The sequence below is a fragment of the Gracilinanus agilis genome, chromosome 2, assembly GCF_016433145.1.
Source record: "Gracilinanus agilis isolate LMUSP501 chromosome 2, AgileGrace, whole genome shotgun sequence".
Taxonomy (NCBI): Eukaryota; Metazoa; Chordata; class Mammalia; order Didelphimorphia; family Didelphidae; genus Gracilinanus; species Gracilinanus agilis.
In genome coordinates this window covers 213539141-213558188 of record NC_058131.1, presented here as the reverse complement: position 1 = coordinate 213558188, position 19048 = coordinate 213539141, and the positions used below count along the sequence as shown (strand labels likewise).

The 19048-nt window shown below is 39.9% G+C and overlaps 1 protein-coding gene across 2 annotated transcripts in view; it reads right to left on the bottom strand.

Annotated features, from left to right (window-relative positions):
• The window catches only part of ATP6V1C2 (ATPase H+ transporting V1 subunit C2), a 63467-nt gene extending 45075 nt beyond the window's left edge, over nt 1-18392 (bottom strand). For both annotated transcript variants that reach the window (XM_044663640.1, XM_044663641.1), the window contains exons 1-3: nt 18086-18392; nt 14828-14989; nt 10571-10638 (exon numbers count right to left, since the gene is read on the bottom strand). In XM_044663640.1, the coding sequence (XP_044519575.1) occupies nt 10571-10638; nt 14828-14959 (200 nt within the window). In that variant the 5' untranslated portion in view covers nt 14960-14989; nt 18086-18392. The remainder of the gene's footprint in view (nt 1-10570; nt 10639-14827; nt 14990-18085) is intronic.
• Nucleotides 18393-19048: the final 656 nt, after the last annotated feature.

Below are 19048 nucleotides of genomic sequence, written 5' to 3'. Positions count from 1 at the left end.
TTGGTTTTGTTCAACTGTTTTTGTTATGAGAGGAGGAGGGTGAAAATAGTGGAAAGTTGTTTTTTTTTAACATCATAGACATCAATAAAACTTTTTTGGGGGGTAAAGTTTGTAGCTCATCCATTTGGATACTGTTCTATTATCTTATGTCCACTTAAGTTCTTAGAAAAATGAGAGAAAAGGATTTTTCTTTGACTTTGAGAACAGAAATTTTCTTTGGTTTTCTTGGGCGTGGGAGTCATTCCAAAGCATAGTTTCTACTTAACAAGACAAGATTCAAACTACCTATGGCATTAGGAGTAGGCTCATCCTTTTTCTTCTTTTTTTAAACTTTTTCTTTCTGTCTTAGTAATGACTCTAATACAGAAGGTCAAGGGGGGTTAGGCAGACTGGGTTGTGACCTGCCTAGGTTCACACAACTAGAAAGTATCTGAGGTCAGATTTAAATCCAGGTCCTCCTGGCTCTAGGTCTGTCTCTCTATCCATTGTGCCTCCCAGCTGCCTCTAGCCTGACCCATCTTGGAAGTTCTTCTCTACCTCCTTCTCCTTGCCAAGGAAAGAAGTGTTACAAGTGTACAAGTCAAGTGTGATGTGCTACCAGGAATGACCATCCATACTTAATTGTAATTACAAATCAATAGCATGCAAATTGCAAGGCCGATACCCTAAAGGAACTTGGAAAAAAATCAAATTTTATCTTCCCATTCAAAGAGGATAAGTGAGTTGCTCCAGACAATTAGATAAAGGGAGATTTGGAACCCAAGACCCATGACTCCAAATCCAGGGCACTTTCCAATAGACCAAAGCTTTTAAAAGCTGTGCACACCAGTTTTGACTTTCCTTTCAAGATCATACAAACAATGAAAGTCAAGGTGTCAATTTAAGAGGCTACAGCAAACAGAATCAGCAAGTCAGCCACATCGAAATACTTGAATTAATGAGTGAAATTCTCTCTATCATCTACTAAAAAAATTAAGCCAACTATAAATGCAAAGTTGGATGCAAAGAGATACATGACTTGAATGGGATCTGAAAAGTCCTGTTGCCTAGTACCCAATTCCATTCTGCCTTCATCCATTTCTGCAAATTTTATTTGCCAGCTGGCTCTGGCCCTTTATATACTGTACAATCAACAGGTATTTATTAAGAATTTACTATGTGACAGGCACTGCCCAAAATGCCAAGGATGCAAAGAAAAAGCAGTAATAATCCCCTCCCACAAGAAGCTTCTTGTCTAAAGGAAGGGAGAGGATTCAACAACATACATAGTTAGATTTAAGACACAAAGAGTATTGGGGCAGCTCCTTAGCACAGAGGACAGAGGGCCAGGTCTAGAATTTGGAGAACCCGGGTTTCAAATCTAGTTTTAGATACTTCCTAGCATGTGACCCTGGGCAAGTCATTTAACTCCAAATGCCTAGCATTTACCTCTCTTCTGCCATAAGTTTCAAGGCAGAAGGAAAAGGTTTAAAAAAATTAAAAATTAAGTGTATGAAGGTGTGTTTTTTCTTACATGTACATAGATATATGTCTTCTTTCATGACATAAGGAATATGGCCATTTTTATTACATGAAAACATTAGAATAACCTATATCAGATTGTTTATCATCTGGGGAAGGGAAGAGAGAGGAAGAGAAATTCAATTGCAAATGGTTCAAAAACAATTGTTTAAAAATTGTTGCTACGTGTAATTAAAAATAATAATAAAATAGAGCAAAAAAAAGGTGCTTGCATGAGTAGAGAGAAGGGGACCTATACAAGAGATGTTGTGAAGGTGAAAAATGACAAGATTTGGCAAATGACCTGTGGGGTAAAGGAGAGTAAAGAGTCAAAGATGATGCTGAAATCCCAACTCTGAGTGTCTGCTAGAAAAATGATGATACCCTTGATAGTAGTAGGGAAGTTCAATCTGTGGGCAAGTTTAGGGAAAAGGATAATGAGTTGTAATTTGGAAATGTTGAGTTTGAGATACCTATGGGACATCCTGTTTGAAATGTCCAATAAATAGCTGGTGATGAAAGCGCTATAGGAGCTTGAGAGAAATTAGGAGCAAATATGTGCATTTGGGAATCATCTGCATGGATAATTTAGACTATGAGAGAAAATGAAATCATTCAGTGAAATAGTTTAGGAGGAAAAGAGGTTCTGGGATAGAGCTGTGGATGGACCTAGTCAAAGATCCAAAGGAGCCTGAAGGAGCAGTTGAGCAGGTGGGAAAAGAATCATGAGAACCTAGAAGGGAGGATATCTTGGATACTGATAAACAGTGATAACCATAGACTGTTACAACCATAGACTGAAGTTTTTTTTCTTCTCTTTTCAAGAAATATTTATCAAATTGTTCGTTATATCCCAACTTCAAACATTTTCACTGGTTGTTCCACATTCTTGGAATTTTCTGTTGCCTCATCTCTACCTCCTAGCTTTCCTGGCTTCCTTCAGGTTCCACCTTCTGCAGGAAACCTTCCCTAATCTTTCTTAATTCTAGCTCCTTTGAACATATCTATCGCATCAGAGCTCCTGGGCTTAATTATCATGTACACTAATGATTCCCAGATTCAGATATTCACCACTAGTTTCTCCCCCAGGCTCTAGGAGCCCTTCATCAGCAACCACCTACTGGACAGTTCAAATGTCTCCCCTATTATATTGTGAACTCTTTCCAGGGCAGGGACTATCTTTTTCCCTTTCTTTGTATACCCAGTGCTCAGCACAAAGCCTGACATGTAGTAGACATATAATTACGGCTTATTGACTACACTGTGCAAAGCACTGGGAATGCAAAGATGATATAAGGTATAGACCCTGCCTTCAAGGAATGTGTAATTTCATAATATAAACTATTAAGGCAGCTAGATAGCACAGTGGATAGTGTCATGTCTGGAGTCAGGAAAACCTAAGTTCAAAACCAGCCTCAGACACTTATTAGCTATGTGACCCTGAGCAAGTCACTTTAACCTATTTGCTTCAGTTTCCTTAAAAATAAAATGAGCTAGAGAAGGAAAATGGCAAGCCACTCTAATATCTTTGTGAAGAAAATGTCATTAGTTAGACATGATTGAAATAACTGAACTACAAATATAAACTATATAATTACCACTTAACAAAAAAGACAATATATCCTAGTAGTATATTTTTAAATGAAATAACTCAAATTTTTACATAAAAATAAAATATTAATTCTATTCAAAAATCATTCTTAATATTTACTGTGGATACAAAGAAAAAATAGTTTATACCTTCAAGGAACTTACATTCTACTAGGGTCTAGTTGTAATTATAATAGAAGACATAGACTATTAAGCAATTTCTTATCTCATTTTCCACACTGGTAAAAGGATAACAAGATGAATTCTTTCTGACTTTGAAATCTGTATCTTATGTTAAACCATTTTTGTTAAGTGTTAAAATTCAACCCAGACCATTGAGAGCTTCTTTAAAGGGAAAAATACGCAATGAAAAACATATACATTTCTACTCACTTCTACCCTCTGAATTTCTCTTTTGCTATTATTCCCCCATCTGTGTGGACTTTCATCTTCCTATCATAACGAATTCTCAAATTCTCCTACTAATATGCATATCACGTTATATACATGACTGCAACACTCTCCACTGGACATTATGCCTTGTACTCATCTTTTCTGCTTTCTAGACTGATTATTTCTTGCATCTTCTCTAACTCTTCCTTCTCCAATCCATCCTTTATATAGCTGCCAAAGTAAAACTCAGCTCTGATCCTGTCACTGTCCTACCTCTAAATGTCTAAAATGCAAAGCTCCGTACAAGATGGCAGCCGAGTTGAGACTTGAAGACTTGACAATGTAAATTCCTTCAGTGACCTCTCTTGAATAATTTGCAGATGTGTTCTGCACAACTCCCTTGCATACAATTTAGAGGGCAGATAAACCAGCCTGCCCACTGTTGCTCACACAGGACATTCTATCTCCAGTTTCCATGTCCTTGCACATGCCATTTGTCCCCAACTTCTGGAATCCCTCTTATCATCTTTACTTCTTAGACTCTCACTTCTTTCTTTTTTTTTTAATACTTTCTTTCTCTCTTAGAATTGGTTCCAAGTATCAGTTCTAAGGCAGAAGAGTGGTGAGGGCTAAGCAATAGGGTTAATTGATTTACCCAGGATTACACAGCTAGAATGTGTCTGAGACTATGTCTGAACCCAGAACCTTCTGTCTCCAGGCCTGGCACTCTATCCACCAAGCCACCTAGCTAACCTTTCTCTCTTCTTTCAAAGTTCATCCATAGTGCTACCTCTACAGATGTCTTTCTAGATCTAACCCCTTTTCTCAGGTTCTAATGCTCTCCCCAATACAAAAATTGCCTTAAATTTTTTTAAAATGCTTTAATTTTAAAATTAAATTTAATTGTTTTAATAAATGGAATAATTTAATAATATTATTAAATTTGCCTCGTAATCTTATATTTGAACTTTACCTGTCTAATAAAAGAGGTAACAGCATAGTAGATAATAAAGAGAACTTACCTCTAAGATAAAAAGAGGTGAGTTCATTTCCCATTTCTGACCCATCCTGCCTATATAATTCTGGACAAGTCATGTAGCTTTAGGCAACTCTCTAGGACTACAATGTGCAGAGAAGGTATAGACCTGCATTGGCAAAGGGAGTTTCCCCCTTTCGATCACAGATCCAGTCCATATTCCTGATATGTGTGCATGCGTCCCTTCCCTGACACCAAAAGAATGCAAGATCATTAAGGGCAAGAACAGTTTTATTTTTGCCTTTGTATTTCACAATGCCTGACTCATACCTGTTTTTAAATTTCTGTTAGAGGTACAATATGCAAGCTACTTAAGATTTCTTTTTTCCTTCCTCCTTCCTTTCCTCCTTCCCTCCCTTTCCTCCCTTTTAACTTTCTTTCTTCCTCCCTCCCTCCTTTCTTTTCTTCTTTCCTTCCTTCCTTTCTTCTCTCCCTTCCCTTCCCTTCCTCTCTCCTCCCCTCTCCGTCTCCTTCTTGCCTTTTGGTCCTGTTGTCTCTCTCTGTCCTCTTCATTCCTTGGGTCTAACACAGTGTCTTATATATAATCAGTACTTAATTGTTTGTTAATGGAAGTTTAGAGAGTGGATTTTGAGCCTGGGTACCCCATGGGTCTGTCTGAGCAGAAGACCAGGGACATAAACATGGAGAAGTAGGGAAAATCAATACTTTAATTATACTGTGAGGATGGTGCTCCTCAGAAGACTATATTCCAGAACTTGGACCACCCTGCAAGACACTAACAGGAAGAAGAGAGCTACAAGATCTTTGTAAGTCATGTTAATTAAATTGCCTGCTGGTGATGACATGAGATTCATAGGTAACATACATGGGTATCTGGATTCTTTTATTCACCTCCAAGTTTTTATTAAGAACTTTGACTCCTTCCACTATATTACAAGTACAAAGGAAGACATATACCCAGATTAAACATGAAAGTCTTATTACCTGCGCAAACATAGTAAACCCCATTGGAGTTACATACCAAAACAAAAAACAAAAAACCCAAGCTTCCTTCCTCTTGTTAGCATATGTGAGGTAAATAATATTGTAAAATACAGTTTCTATTGGGGGTCCCATAAAGTGCTTATCCCCTTACTTTTCCATATTAGTGAACGAGGCCCCCTCCCATTTATAAGACCCATGCTCCAGATAGTCTTAAAAAATCAGTTTTCTTTACCTCAGTTCAACAGACATTTATAAATCCCTTTAATGCTTATATATGGCATGATTCTAGGTCCTACCCTCAAAGAGTTTACATATGCAAATAATAAAGATAAATAAAAATATATAAAATAAATGGAGGATAAAAGAGAGAGGAGGAAGAGAGACAGATCAGGAAAGGCGGAGTTTGAGCTTAACTTTGAAGGAAACTAAGAGGTAGAGGTTACCTGCCCATCTTGGGACACCAGAGGCAGCTAGATTGATCTGGACCTCGAGTCAGAAGACCTGAGTTCAAATCTAGCCTCAATACTAGTTGCTCAACCTTGGGAAAGCCACTTAACATCTGATTACATAGGAGGCAGCTAGGTAGCTCAGGGATAAAGTGCTAGGCTTGGAGTCAGGCAAACCTGAGTTCAAAACGTGTCTCAGACACTTTATAGGCTGTAGGACCTTGAGAAAGTCCCTTAACCTCTGATTATCCATCCACACAAGGCAAACCACTCCAGTATCCTTGCCAAGAAAACCCCATGGACTATACTGGTGTGCTATGGGCCAAGGGATCATAAAAAGCTGAAGACAACTAAACAATGACAACAGCAACACAAAGACAGGGTGATCGCAGCAGGAGCACTACCTCAGGGGAGTTTGGGCACAAGAATTAGAGATGGGAGATGGAATTTTCATTCCATTTAAGGCACAGCAAGAAGACCAGTCTGGCTAGCTATAAAGTGTGTGAGAGGACAATGCAGAAAAGGCCTAGGAAGCAGGTGGGAGCTAGGTGGCAAAGGGCTTTAAATACCAAAGTATTCCACACCTTCATTCCACTCAGACCTCCATCAGCCTGGAACCCAAAAAGCTGTAGAAGAGAGTTAGTTTAGACCAGAAGCCAAAAGTCTAAAGTCTAAATCTTACAGAGTCTAAGATTTGATCATTTGGAAAAATCATTTCTCCTTCCTGGGCCTCAGCTCCCTCCATTACACAATAAAGGAGCTAGACTAGATCTCTAAGTTCTCTCCTATCTTTAAGATTTTTATCCACTCAGGGATAACTAACTGAGCATTCGACTGCTGGATCACTTCTATTTAGCCAACTTTGGGGGCTTCAGTTTCCTCACCTATAAAAGAAGGGGACTATATTCTAAAGTCTTCCAATCCTGTCTGCTTGCAGATGAATTTTATTAGTTTGTAAATTAATATCTGTGAATTTGAACTTAACTAGATTCTATGTAAATGATGTATGTATTGTCCATGCTTTGTTCTCCTTCATTAACTCAAGCAATGTCCTAAGAAAGCTCTCAGGACATGTGATGTTTCCACCAGCAGTTGTTAACCTGATTAGGATCACTTAAAAGGACTCAAATGCTCAGAAAAAGGAGGAATATGCAGCTTTCTAAGACAGATGTATCCAATTCCTCAGATGGCAATGGATTAGAACAAAAATAATTCACTGATCCCCCCAACAGAACTGCTAGGGGAATAAATCAAAAATAGATGAAAAGCTCCAGGAGCCAAAAGTTACCTTACAGCAACATGGAAAAACACTCAGTCTAGCCGAGTAAATAAATAATAAAAGGATATGGAAACAATATACCCTGAAAACTCTTGTACCTTCTCTACTCTCCTGACCAGAGGCAGTGCTGACAGGTTTGTGCTGCCTAGGTTACAAGCACAGCTAGTATTTATTTATCTAATAACACCTAAGCACTTTTCAGAGAATCCAGTAGTCCTTTTCAAAGAACTGAAGCTGGGTCTGAATAGTTTCTCTGAATACACTATTCCTTATAACTACTCTACATTATTTATTCCCACTGTGTGGGAACGGTGTCTGGCAGCTTAACCATCTTCTGGCTAGATTACTGTGGAGTTAGAACTGACTCTTTGAAGTGGTCAAAACAATTCATGAGGGGCAGCTAAGAAGCACAGTGGATAGAGCACTAAGCCTGGAGTTGGGAAGCCATAGGTTCAAATCTGACCTCAGACACCTTCTAGTTTTGCGACCCTGGACAAGCCACTTAGGTCTTGCTACTCTCCTGTCTTAGAATTGATATTAAGGCAGAAGTCATATGCTTAAAAAAAATCATGTCTATCTTGTGGAAGCAATGAAGCCTGATAAAAAGAATGCTGGATTTTTAGACAGGAGAACTGGATTTGAATCCTGGTACCATATACTAGGTGCATTACTTGAGAAAATTATTGAACAAATTTGGGCCAGTTTTCTCATCTGTAACAGTGTAGGAGGTCAGCCTAAGTGATCTTTGGGGCTCTTTCTAACTCAAAAACTCTTAATTATCTTCCCTGATCATGGGTCTTGGCACAGTATCTACTCATATTGACAATTAAGACTTGCTTGTCAGGTAGTTTATTTTCCTTTGGACTTCACTGCTTCAAACCAAGAATGACTTGTACTGATTACTACAGTTAGTTCTAGCTGCTAAATTATATAGTCAGATGGTTAACATGCCAATTGTACTTATATTTATTTTCTTTCTATGAAATTGTTTGACCCTGTGTGATGGACAGAACAATTATATAATCTTAAATATAAACTTGAAGGGATCCTAGAGATAATAATAATAAACAACATGTATAAATATTTTACGTATTTTATTTCATGTGGTCCTCCAAACAGACCTGAGAGGTAAGTTCTAAAGTAGGCATTTTACACATTTTACGAATGGGGAAACTGAGGCTGATAAAAGCAGAATGATTAACCATGGCTAGTAAATATATAAAGATGTGAAAATACGAGGATATGAACCCAGGTCTTCTTGACTCCATGTCTCCACTTTATCCTGTGTGCCTTGACACTTCTCTTTTTGATTTGCCTACAATCACACAGCTTTCTGCTGGGCAGAAAGGGGAGGTAGAGAAGAAACTAAAATCCAAGTATCCTGACTCCCCAAATCCAGTCTTCCTTCCATTATACTACTGATGAAGGCTGCAGCTAGTTGGTGAACTAGGATACCCAAGTCCTAATAGAAGTAATTTACTATGTGACTTTGGACAAGTCAACCTACCTCACAGGATCTAAATTTCCTTACCTATAAAATAAAGGGAATTAACTAGTCAGATTTCCATAGCTCCTTCAAACTCTTCACAATCTGTGACTCTAATTATATTATACAGCATATACACACACAAATACACTCACATCCCCCTATCTCGGTTGGTTTTATTAATCTGTTTACATATTTCTATATTTGACACAGCATCATAAGCAACCTGGATAGCAAACTCATTCACAGAATAAACTTCCCTTATAATGGGATGGAGACAATAAAACAATACTTCATTGGTACACATTACTCAGAATTCTAGCCAATTGCTACAGCAGTATCTAAATAATCAGAACATCTTAAGGTAACATTGGTGCCTATTAAGCAATGTGGTTTAGTAAAAACAGCATAGATAGGACATCAAACAATCTCAGATTGATTCTCAGTTCTGTTACTTTAAATCAATAAATAGATGAATGAATACTATTCATTAAGCACTTGTTATATGTGACCTTGGAAAATCATTTAAACTTTCTGGGACTTGGTTTTCTCATCTGTAAAATAAGATCATTCCTCAGATCCCCTTCACCCACAAATAAAAAGAAGGTCCTCCACAGCAAGGATTGTTTCATTTTTGTCTCTGTAGCCCCAGCACTGTGCCATAGTGGACAGTAAAGCCAGCTTCCAAACCAGGAAGACCTGGGATCTGATACATACTGGATTTGTGACCCTGAGCAAGTCACTTAAATTCTCAGTATTCTAGAAAGACTCTGAACTGCAAAGAAGGCATCAACCTGTTCTGATAGATGGAGTTTGCTCAACTAGGAGGTCCCTCCATGCTAATAAAATCCTGGTCCCTATCTCCAGCAGCTATCACAAGAACACAAACATAGAATATACTTAATAAATGTTTGCTGGAGTTTAATTATAGCTTTAAATCTGATGAAGTGTTCTAGAGAATCATTCTGCCCCTCCCCAAATTCTGAAAAATGCTAATCATTTCTCCTAAATGAGAATTTTCCAAAGTATATACCTTAATCTTATCACTTTGCCCTCACAATATCCCACTAAACAAACTAGAAGCTAAGTAGCATCACCTAATTTTACAGTAGGGGCAAAATATCTATTCATTCAATTATTCATTCAATAAACAATAAGTATTTTTTCTCTGCAAAATATTTTCCAGTTTATATAATAAACTTATATAGTTTATATAGTTTATATTTATAAATTATAAAATCTCCTAAAACTGGAGCTGTTTTATTGAGTATCCCACACATCCAGTAAACAGTTAAACATTAGTTACTACTATTGTTACAAATAACAATGCTATTGGGCAACACATAGGGAGGTAGAGGGATTTCCCAATGCCTATCATATAACAGCAACCATAAATACCAATCATTTTTCAACATGTTCCCTGGAAGCCCAAGATTTTAATTTTTCAAACCTAGCACTCGGTACTCCCTCTTAACCCACTGCTCAATGTAGCATTTGGGAGATGGAATCCTGGGTCCTAAAAGAAAAGCTGGTGTGGTGTTTCGCAACCTCAAAAAGTAGGAAAACCTCAGCTCTAAACAATGCTCAGGGCTATTTCTATGAGGAAAGAAAACTTCTAGCTTCCCAAAGCATAATGCTAAGAGTCTTAGTTTTGTTTCAGGATGATTACCTTGAAAATTATGGTTTTCTTTTGTATCACACTTCTAAGCAAGTGGCTACCAGCATGACCCTGCAGCCTTCAGAAAAAGGTTAAACCAACTCTATCCACTTTGCTGCTTGCTGGTATCCTACTACCAGGTTTAGACAAGTCTGGGTTCAGTTAATGCAAGTACACTGTGTCCTCTAAAAACAATGTCAGATTCTCATTTGTATGTAGTAAATAAGGACTATTTTACCTTTCTGCGAAGCTATCAAGCTTCCCCAACTCATCTGAGAGACCAACAAGAGAATCCAAGGTGCCCACCTATAAAGAATACAAATAAATTAAAATGTGCAAAAGCTTTACAGTAAAGGCGCTTTGTGAGGTTTGTTTTGTTTTGTTTTGAACACCATTTAATGGAAAATTCTGGGGTAGCCTATTTAAGAGAGAAGAACTAAATCCAGAGCCTAGAAATATGGTTAGAATTCCTACTAATAATGGAAACTTGGGAATTTAGGTTCTCCTCACTTTGATGGAAACCATTCTATTTTTCTCAAAGGAAAGGCAGCATGTTATATACCATGGTGGGTTTTATTTCTCATTTTCTTTAATTAATAGAAAATAGTAGTTCTGTAACTTACATGGGGAAAGAGTTTCAGCAAGAAAGGAAACTTGTGAAAAACTGAAAACCAACTTAAAAAGGCTTCTAGAATGTCAGCTCCTAGCAGGAATTATTTCCATTTTTGTCTTTTGTATAATTGGGGGGGAAAAGTACAGCGCCAGACATACCATAGGTGCTTTTGTTTATTAAATTAGCTGAATCAAAAATTTTAAAACCTTTCTAATTCAAAGGATCTCAGATAGCACCTTCTTTGAGGTCTCTAGGAGGCTACAGATAAAGGATCTGGCTTGGGTGGGGCACCTTTAGAATCATCCTTCAGGGCAGCAATATTCTTAGATATTCTGAAAATTTACAAACACACCTTCAGAAAAGGCTCAAAGAATGGGGGGGGTGAAAAATCTTAAAATAATGTAAAGCTAAACAAGGAAATGTATGCACAATAATGCCCAATCATCTCAGATGAAATTAAGAGTGGAGTCTTCTTCCCTTCCCCTAAGGCCTTCCTCTCTACTCCCCAACTAAGCTTTTAAACTTCTATTAAAAGAGGCTAGGGGCAGCTAAGTGACTCAGTGGATTGAGTCAGACTGAAATGGAAGGTCCTTGTTCACTTCCTAAAGACACTTAATCCCCATTGCCTAGCCCTTACAGCTATTCTGCCTTAGAACCAAAAGACAGAAGAGCAGGATTTTAGGGGTGGGGGTGGGGGTGGGGGAGAGGTTGCCAGGTAAGAGTGGAAGGAGTCCAGTATCCAGTAGAGGACAAGAGCTCCAATCCTTTGTGTTCTCAGGCAAGTTACTTAGCACCTCTTGCTCACACACTGTGTCCATGTCCATAAAAATGGGGAGTACTTTGGCCTAGAGATCTCTTAGGACTTAAATCTATGCTCTACTTTGAGTACTCAATTTCTTCATCTGTACAGTGGAGTTAACAGTATGTAAAGGGATTTGCAAACTTTAAAGAGCTTGTGTAAACTCTGTGTTCCTCTGTTTATTCTTATTTTTGGCAGAAATAGAACTCTAAAAGGAGACAGGACTATGTTCAAATCTGGCCTCAGAACTTCCCAGCTGTGTGACCCTGGACAAGTCACTTAACCCCCATTGACTAGCCCTTACCACTCTTTTACCTTGTAGCCAATACACAGTATTGTAAGGAAGGGTTTGAATTTTTTTTTTTTTAAATAAAAGGAGATAGGACAAGAGTGTTTAAACCTAGGGTCCTGAAACTTGTTGAAAAGCTATATTTCAATATAATTAAGTTTCCTTTATAATCCTATGGATTTTATTTTATGTATTAAAATAGCATTGTGAGGCATCCATAAGCTTCACTAGACTGCCAAAGGGATTCATGATATACACCCCAAAAAGTTTAAGAATCCCTGATCCATAAATCACATACCATTTCCAAGAGGAGGGAAGGAAAGGAGAGAGGGAGACAATTTGAATCTTATAATGTCAGAAAACACATTATCTCATGTAATTGAGAAAATAAAATATCTTTAAAAAGAATCCCTGATCTGAGAAGTTGGCATAGACGTCATTAATTACATATCTGGATCACTCATTCTACAAAAAGCTTTTCCTCTTCCTCACCCTCCTACAAATGGCCTCCCTCTTGAAACAATACTATATTTATTTCGTATGTAATTCTAGCTATACTTATATATGCACATGTAAGCTCACATAATAAATGCTATAAATGTTTATTGATTGACTGATAGGCGAGAACTGTCTTCCTTTTCTCTTTTTATTTCACAGTGCCTAGCATGGCATAGATGCATACATAATTCATGCTGTCTCCGTTTATTCCAGATGGTTATTTCCTACTTTTCAAGCATTCATAGCTCTTATTTCTATAATGTTGTATTTTTAAGGTTTATATAATATTTCCCAACAACAAACCTGTGAGGTAATGAGCAAAGTCATGCTAAATGCCCCCATTAGCCAGCCTTCGAAGGCAATATGGCACACAGATCTGCTTTCAAGATAAAACTACTGTAGTAATATATATACATATATATTGATCCCCTTAAGGTTTACTTTGGCTATGTGATATAGTGGAAAGAGTGCCGTACTTCACTGGGAAAGAACTAGGTTCAAGTCCAGGTTTTGATATTCATTAGCTGTGTAACTCTACACTAGACAAACATGACCTGCCTAAGCCTCAGTTTCTTAAATGTAACAGAGACAATTAGGGCTACTCTTACTGGCTTATTATAAGGAAAGTACTTTGTAAACCTTAAGAGCACTATATAAGTGGGAGTTTTTGCTTATTTCCCACTGAAAGTGACTTCAATATCTCTTAAGCTCACTAGCATCTTGGGAAGGGCTTCTCCAACCTGAGGTAGGCATCCCCCCAGTTGGTATAAGGAGTTTTTTTAAGGAAGTAGGAAGAATTAATTAATTTTGTAAAATTATTTCTGCCAAGTCAGGGTGACATACTCCTTACTACTGGAGAGGCTAGGCAGAGACTGGTGGATTGCTTGAGCTCTGGAGTTCTGAGACAGAATAAGACTAAAGTCATCCAGTGTCAGTACTATGTCAGACACCAGTATGATGAATCCCAGGGAGCACAAGGGTCACCAGGCTGCCTAAGGAGTGGTAAAGGACTCGAGGTCAGAAATTGGTTAGGTCAAAGCTTCAAAGCTGGTCAATAGTGGTCCTGCAGTGGCCTCTGTACTTACAGCCTACATGAGATAAGGAGAGATCCAATCTCAAAAAAACAACAACAACAACAACAACAACAAAAAAAAAAACTAAAACTCCAAACAGTCTTATGTAACTAAGCATTATGAATTCTAGAATTTTTTTCCTTTTCATGTTGAATAAAGGATATGGGAAAGTTTTCTGAAAGCCAAAGCATGAGAACCAAAAAGTGATCTTGGGTATAAACCCTTTGTACCTCCCCTAAAGTGGGTCAAAAGTACACTCAAGGCTGGAAACAAACAAGGCAAATTCCAAACTATAGCACATGGTTAGTCCTTACCAGAAAGAAGTAGAATGAGAACTTAAGATAAGACCAGGAGTTTAACACTCATGACCAATCAGCAGGCTTTCCTGGAAAACTTCTTTCAACAAGGAAGAAATGAGCTTTTTGATACAAAGATGGAGCTGGCTAATTCCATTTTTAATAGAACCTACCCACACTGGGAACCCCTACTCATACTTCTTGCCCCTTCTTTGTCCAAAAGTTTATTTGCTATGCAGAAAGTCTTTCTTAACTACTCTGTTATCTGTCCCTTACCATGGTACTACAATTCATCTGAAGGCTCCTTGCTTATGCTCCTACATCAATAAAACCAGATATTTCTACCACCTACTGTTGGCATGTGATATAAGAGAAAAATTGCCTAATATTTTATTAAAATCCTGCCTCTGATACATGCTACCTATGTAACCCTTTTATTTAAACCCCTTGGACCCCTATTTACTCATTTATAAAAATGAGGTGGTTAGTCTAGATGGCTTCTGAGGTCCCTTGTAGCCCAAGATCTAGGATTCTATGACCACTTACTCTTCATGGCTATGTTCTACTTCTTTTTTTTTCTCCTCCAAGACTATTCATAATAAATGATCTCCATAGTACCATCTCTCAGTTTTTAAAAGGACCATAGCTTTAGAGTTGGAAGGAGCCATAAAGTCAGTTAGTCTAACCTCTTATTTTACAAATAAGGAAACTGAGGCAATTACATTAAATGGCTTACTTAAATCATGATTCAAATCCTCTTACACTATAATACAACACTCTTTCCACAAAACCAAATTAATTACCTCTCTTCTTCCAGGATGCTAAATGAGGAGGCAATCCTTCCCCTCCCTCTCCTTAATTATTGTTTCCTTCCTTTCTCCCTTCTAGCCCTCCCTAGATCACTCCCTCCAATTTCTAGGACTTTACCTTGAAGTCCGGAATGGCAAATTTGGTGTTGTGAGACAGATTTGACTTGGAGGTTACTGTGTTCATCCGTTCGAGAGCCTGCAAATTCTCCTTATCTCCAGGGGCAGAAATTAACCAAAATTCCGACGACATGTTTCAAATCTTTCTTTTAAGTCAAGGTTACTGAGCAAACATACAAAAAAGAAAACCAACATACAAAATATATTAAAAGAGATAATGACAGGCCTAGAGACAGGAGGTCCTAGGTTCAAACCCGGCCTCAGCCACTTCCCAGCTGTGTGACCCTGGGCAAGTCACTTGACCCCCATTGCCCACCCTTACCAATCTTCCACCTATGAGACAATACACCGAAGTACAAGGGTTTAAAAAAAAAAAAAAGAGATAATGGGCAAAGACCTTTCTATCTGCTTCTTTCTCTTCCTAGTACCAGATCATTGAGGATAGGGTCTGGTACTGCCACACACAGTGTAGTGCAATGAAGAACTAGCCTCAGACTAGATTTGGATCCACATCCTTAGTCAGAGCTGGTCTGGAATCACTGCCATGACTTCAGGCAAGTTACTTTTTCTCTCTGGGCGTCAGATCCTGCCATTGTAAAATAATGGCTTGAGACTATAGTTTAGTATGGACTTTTATATGGAATATGTCCAAAGGAAGACAACCAGGACAGTGAAATACCTCCAGTGCCGAGTCATGTTTATTGGTTGAAGGAAATGGGGACATTTAGGTCAGAGAATAGAAAACTCAGAAGGACAAGATAGCTGTCTTCAAATGTTTGAAACCTTGAGCACAGTGCTTGGCACATAGTAGGCATTTAATAATGTTTATTGATTAATTTACTAATTGATAAGGAAGGGGGATTAGGTACTACTTTTGGCCCCAGAGGACAGAACTAGAGCAAAGGATGGAAGTGCAAAGAGGCAAATTTAGGCTTGATTATAAGGAGAAACCTGCTAGCAATGAAAACTACTCAAGAATGGGATTAGCTGCCTCAAGAGATGGTTGCTTCCCTGTCCTGAGAAGCTGAATGACCACTTTTCAGCCATGTTGTGGTAGATATTGCTCTGCTATGGTTTGGACTGAGGTCCCTTTCACCCCTAAAATGTTGTATTCTTGAAAACTCCTTTCCACTTTAAATTCTATGGTCCTAAAGCAGTCCACTTACTTAAAGATGGGAAGTACCTAGACCCAAGAACAATGAGTCCTAAACTAGCCAAGAGCTAAAGTAACCTCCTAAATGTCAAGGGAAGGCTTGAGCTGCACCTTCTTTCTTAGGGTTGTTCCAACTGGTTCCTCGGAAGGAGTAGGTGGTGGAGGTGGAGGTGGAAGAGCAGAAGGTTTCCCATTTCCTTTCCCTCCACCCCATTCCAGTGACAAATCCCCATATGACCTCATAAAAACCTGTTACAATCAAATCAGGAGGCCTAGCTTGGGGACTTAATGTTCCTTTAACATGTTATACACCTTTTGAATGAACTGAATGGGCTTACTGAAAAACTGGTTGGAGGGGAGGGAAGGGTGGGATATTAAGGTTGGGTGAGAAAGGGAGTAATGAAGGTGAGACTTCCCACCTTTGGTTAAGAAAAACTTTAGGGGCATTAAGCATTGGATTTGGAATCAAAAGGCCCTGAATTCTAATCCTATTGTTTAGTAATTATTGGTTTGGGTTTGGGTTTTTTACTTTGGACAAGTCATTTTCCCTCTGTGCTTCAATTTCTTTGTTTCCAAAGTTAAGGAGTGGGAGGCAGCTGGGTGGCTCAGTGGATTGAGAGCCAAGCCTGGAGATGGGAGGTTCTAAGTTCAAATCTGGCCTCAGACACTTCCCAGCTGTGTGACCCTGAGCACATCACTGAACTCCCATTGCCTACCCTTACCACTCTTCTGCCTAGGAAGCAATACATAGTATTGATTCTGGAAGGTATGGATTTAAAAAAAAAAAAATAAGTTAAGGCATGGAATACAGGATCTTCTCTGCATCCCTGAAGCCCTCACACCAATGATAACCCAAGAACTGAAGATGAAGACACCTTTGTGACTCATAGAACTGAAGATGCCTTCCATTAGGGCCTATGAAGAAAAATTCTTCAAAATCTGACCTTCAGAGGATGGGACATGTCTTCTTTTCAGAAAAGTGGTTTCCAGCCAGCCAGGCTTCTAACTCCAGGTATGGAAGAATTTCTGCCCAAGTGTTCTTTACCACTAAAATCTATTAGTTCTGCTCATTCACACACAAACCCACCCACACACATTTTTTCTTCTTTCCATTCCCTCTCTCCTCCCTCTAGGAGTTCACTTGTCTTTCTTTTCCCCTGAAGTCCCTCCTCTTTTTAAAACCTGCTTAGGGGAGCAGCTGGGTAGCTCAGTGGATTGAGAGTCAGGCCTAGAGACGGGAGGTCCTAGGTTCAAATGTGACCTCAGATACTTCCCAGCTGTGTGACCCTGGGCAAGTCACTTGACCCCCATTGCCTACCCTTACCACTCTTCTGCCTCGGAGCCAATACACAGTATTGACTCCAAGACAGAAGGTAAGGGTTTAAAAAAAACAACCCTGCTTAGATGACCAAGGTGAGAGTTAAGTGGGATCTGGAGTGTGGATAATTTTTTGAAAACTCTAAATTTTATAAACAGAAGTTGATACCAAATCTCTGAGGCAGTTTTGCCTGGGCCAAACACTTAATTGCTTTTAGATCCACTAAAAACAGCAGAAATGTCATTCTGACTTTATTGCAAAGAAGTTAGGGATGGATTATTCCTGTTCTCTGGGCCTAAGAGGTGCCACCAGCAACCTGGCTTGCCTGAGGCTGATGGGACAATTCAGAAGACTTGTCAGCTGGAAGGGATCTTCAGAATTGCCTGCAGGTCACCCAGGAGAGGCAGTGAGGTTGGAATGGTCTCGGCTGGCAGCCGGGTTCCACTTCGAACTCTGTCCCTTACCAAGCTTGTGACCTTCACCAAGTTTCCCCGCCGGTCAAAAAACGGATAGCGCTACTTGGGCTCCCTACAGCCGGGAGAAAGCGACTACTAAAGCTGAAGGCGCTGTAGAAATGGGAGCTACCTGGGCCTCTGCGTTCAGAAACGAGGGAGAACGAGTCCCCAGAGTAAAACTGGAGCCGATATAAAGGTGGGTGGAAGTTTCCTTGCCTTTCTCCCTCTCTCTGGATCGCAATTGGTTCCCCCCCGGATTAGCTGGCTCTCTTCTTCACCCGCACTCCTTAGGCAACACTTTCCCAGTTTTCTTCAGAGAGAAAACTTTCTTACCTGAGGTAGAAAGAAGGGGACTCGCATGCCAGGTGCGTGAGGAGGGCTGGGGGCTGAGAGACTGGACGCGGGAGGCGAGAGGCTGCTGCGAGCTCCGGTTCGGGACGATGCGTTCGATCTGCCTGGGCAGTCCCGGGGTGGGGGCACCTGGGGCCCTTTGGGGAGTCGCTTCGGGCACTACTTGGGGAGGCACTGGGGAGTGCTGGAATGCCTCCCACGGCTGGCTGACGGGGTCTCTGGGAGGCAGGTGCTGCCCGCTTTGCCCAGATCTGTCCCCCCGTGCGCGCGAGTGCGGGCGCCCAGGTGATTGCAGCTCCAGCTGCTCCCGCCGGCCCCGCCCCGCCCGCCTGGCGTTTTATCCCCAAGTCACTGCTCGGGAGGTGGCTCCACTGCCTCCACCTACCTGCCTTCTCATTTGCATACGGTGCCAGGTCGCCTGGCGCAGAGCCCTGGCCAATTCTCCCCGACTCCCTTGGCCTCTCCGCCTTCCATCCTGGAAGTCCAGGCCCGCGGACCCTCTTTCGGACGATCATCGGGATCGTAGCAGCTTGCGTTTATATAGCTAGTCAAGATCTGCAATGCATTTTCCGTACACTAGCTTATTTGAATTCCGCAGCTACACTTTGAAGCAAATGCTAAAAGTATCATTACCCCCATTTTACAGATGAAGAAACTGAGACTGAGAAAAGTTAAATGACTTGCTCAAGTCCACACAGCTTTCCAAGGCAGGATGATTTGAGAAGTGAGCGCGCGCGACACACACACACACACACACACACACACACACACGTATCAAAAGAAATCATTATATGAGGATATCAAGGAATTTTGTTGTTTAATTGTGTCTGACTCTTCCTGGCCCCATTGAGAGTTTTCTTGGCAAAGATACCGGAATCGTTTCCTTCTCCAGCTCTTTTTACGTAGAGGACACTGAGGCAAATAGGATTAAGTGACTTGCCCAGG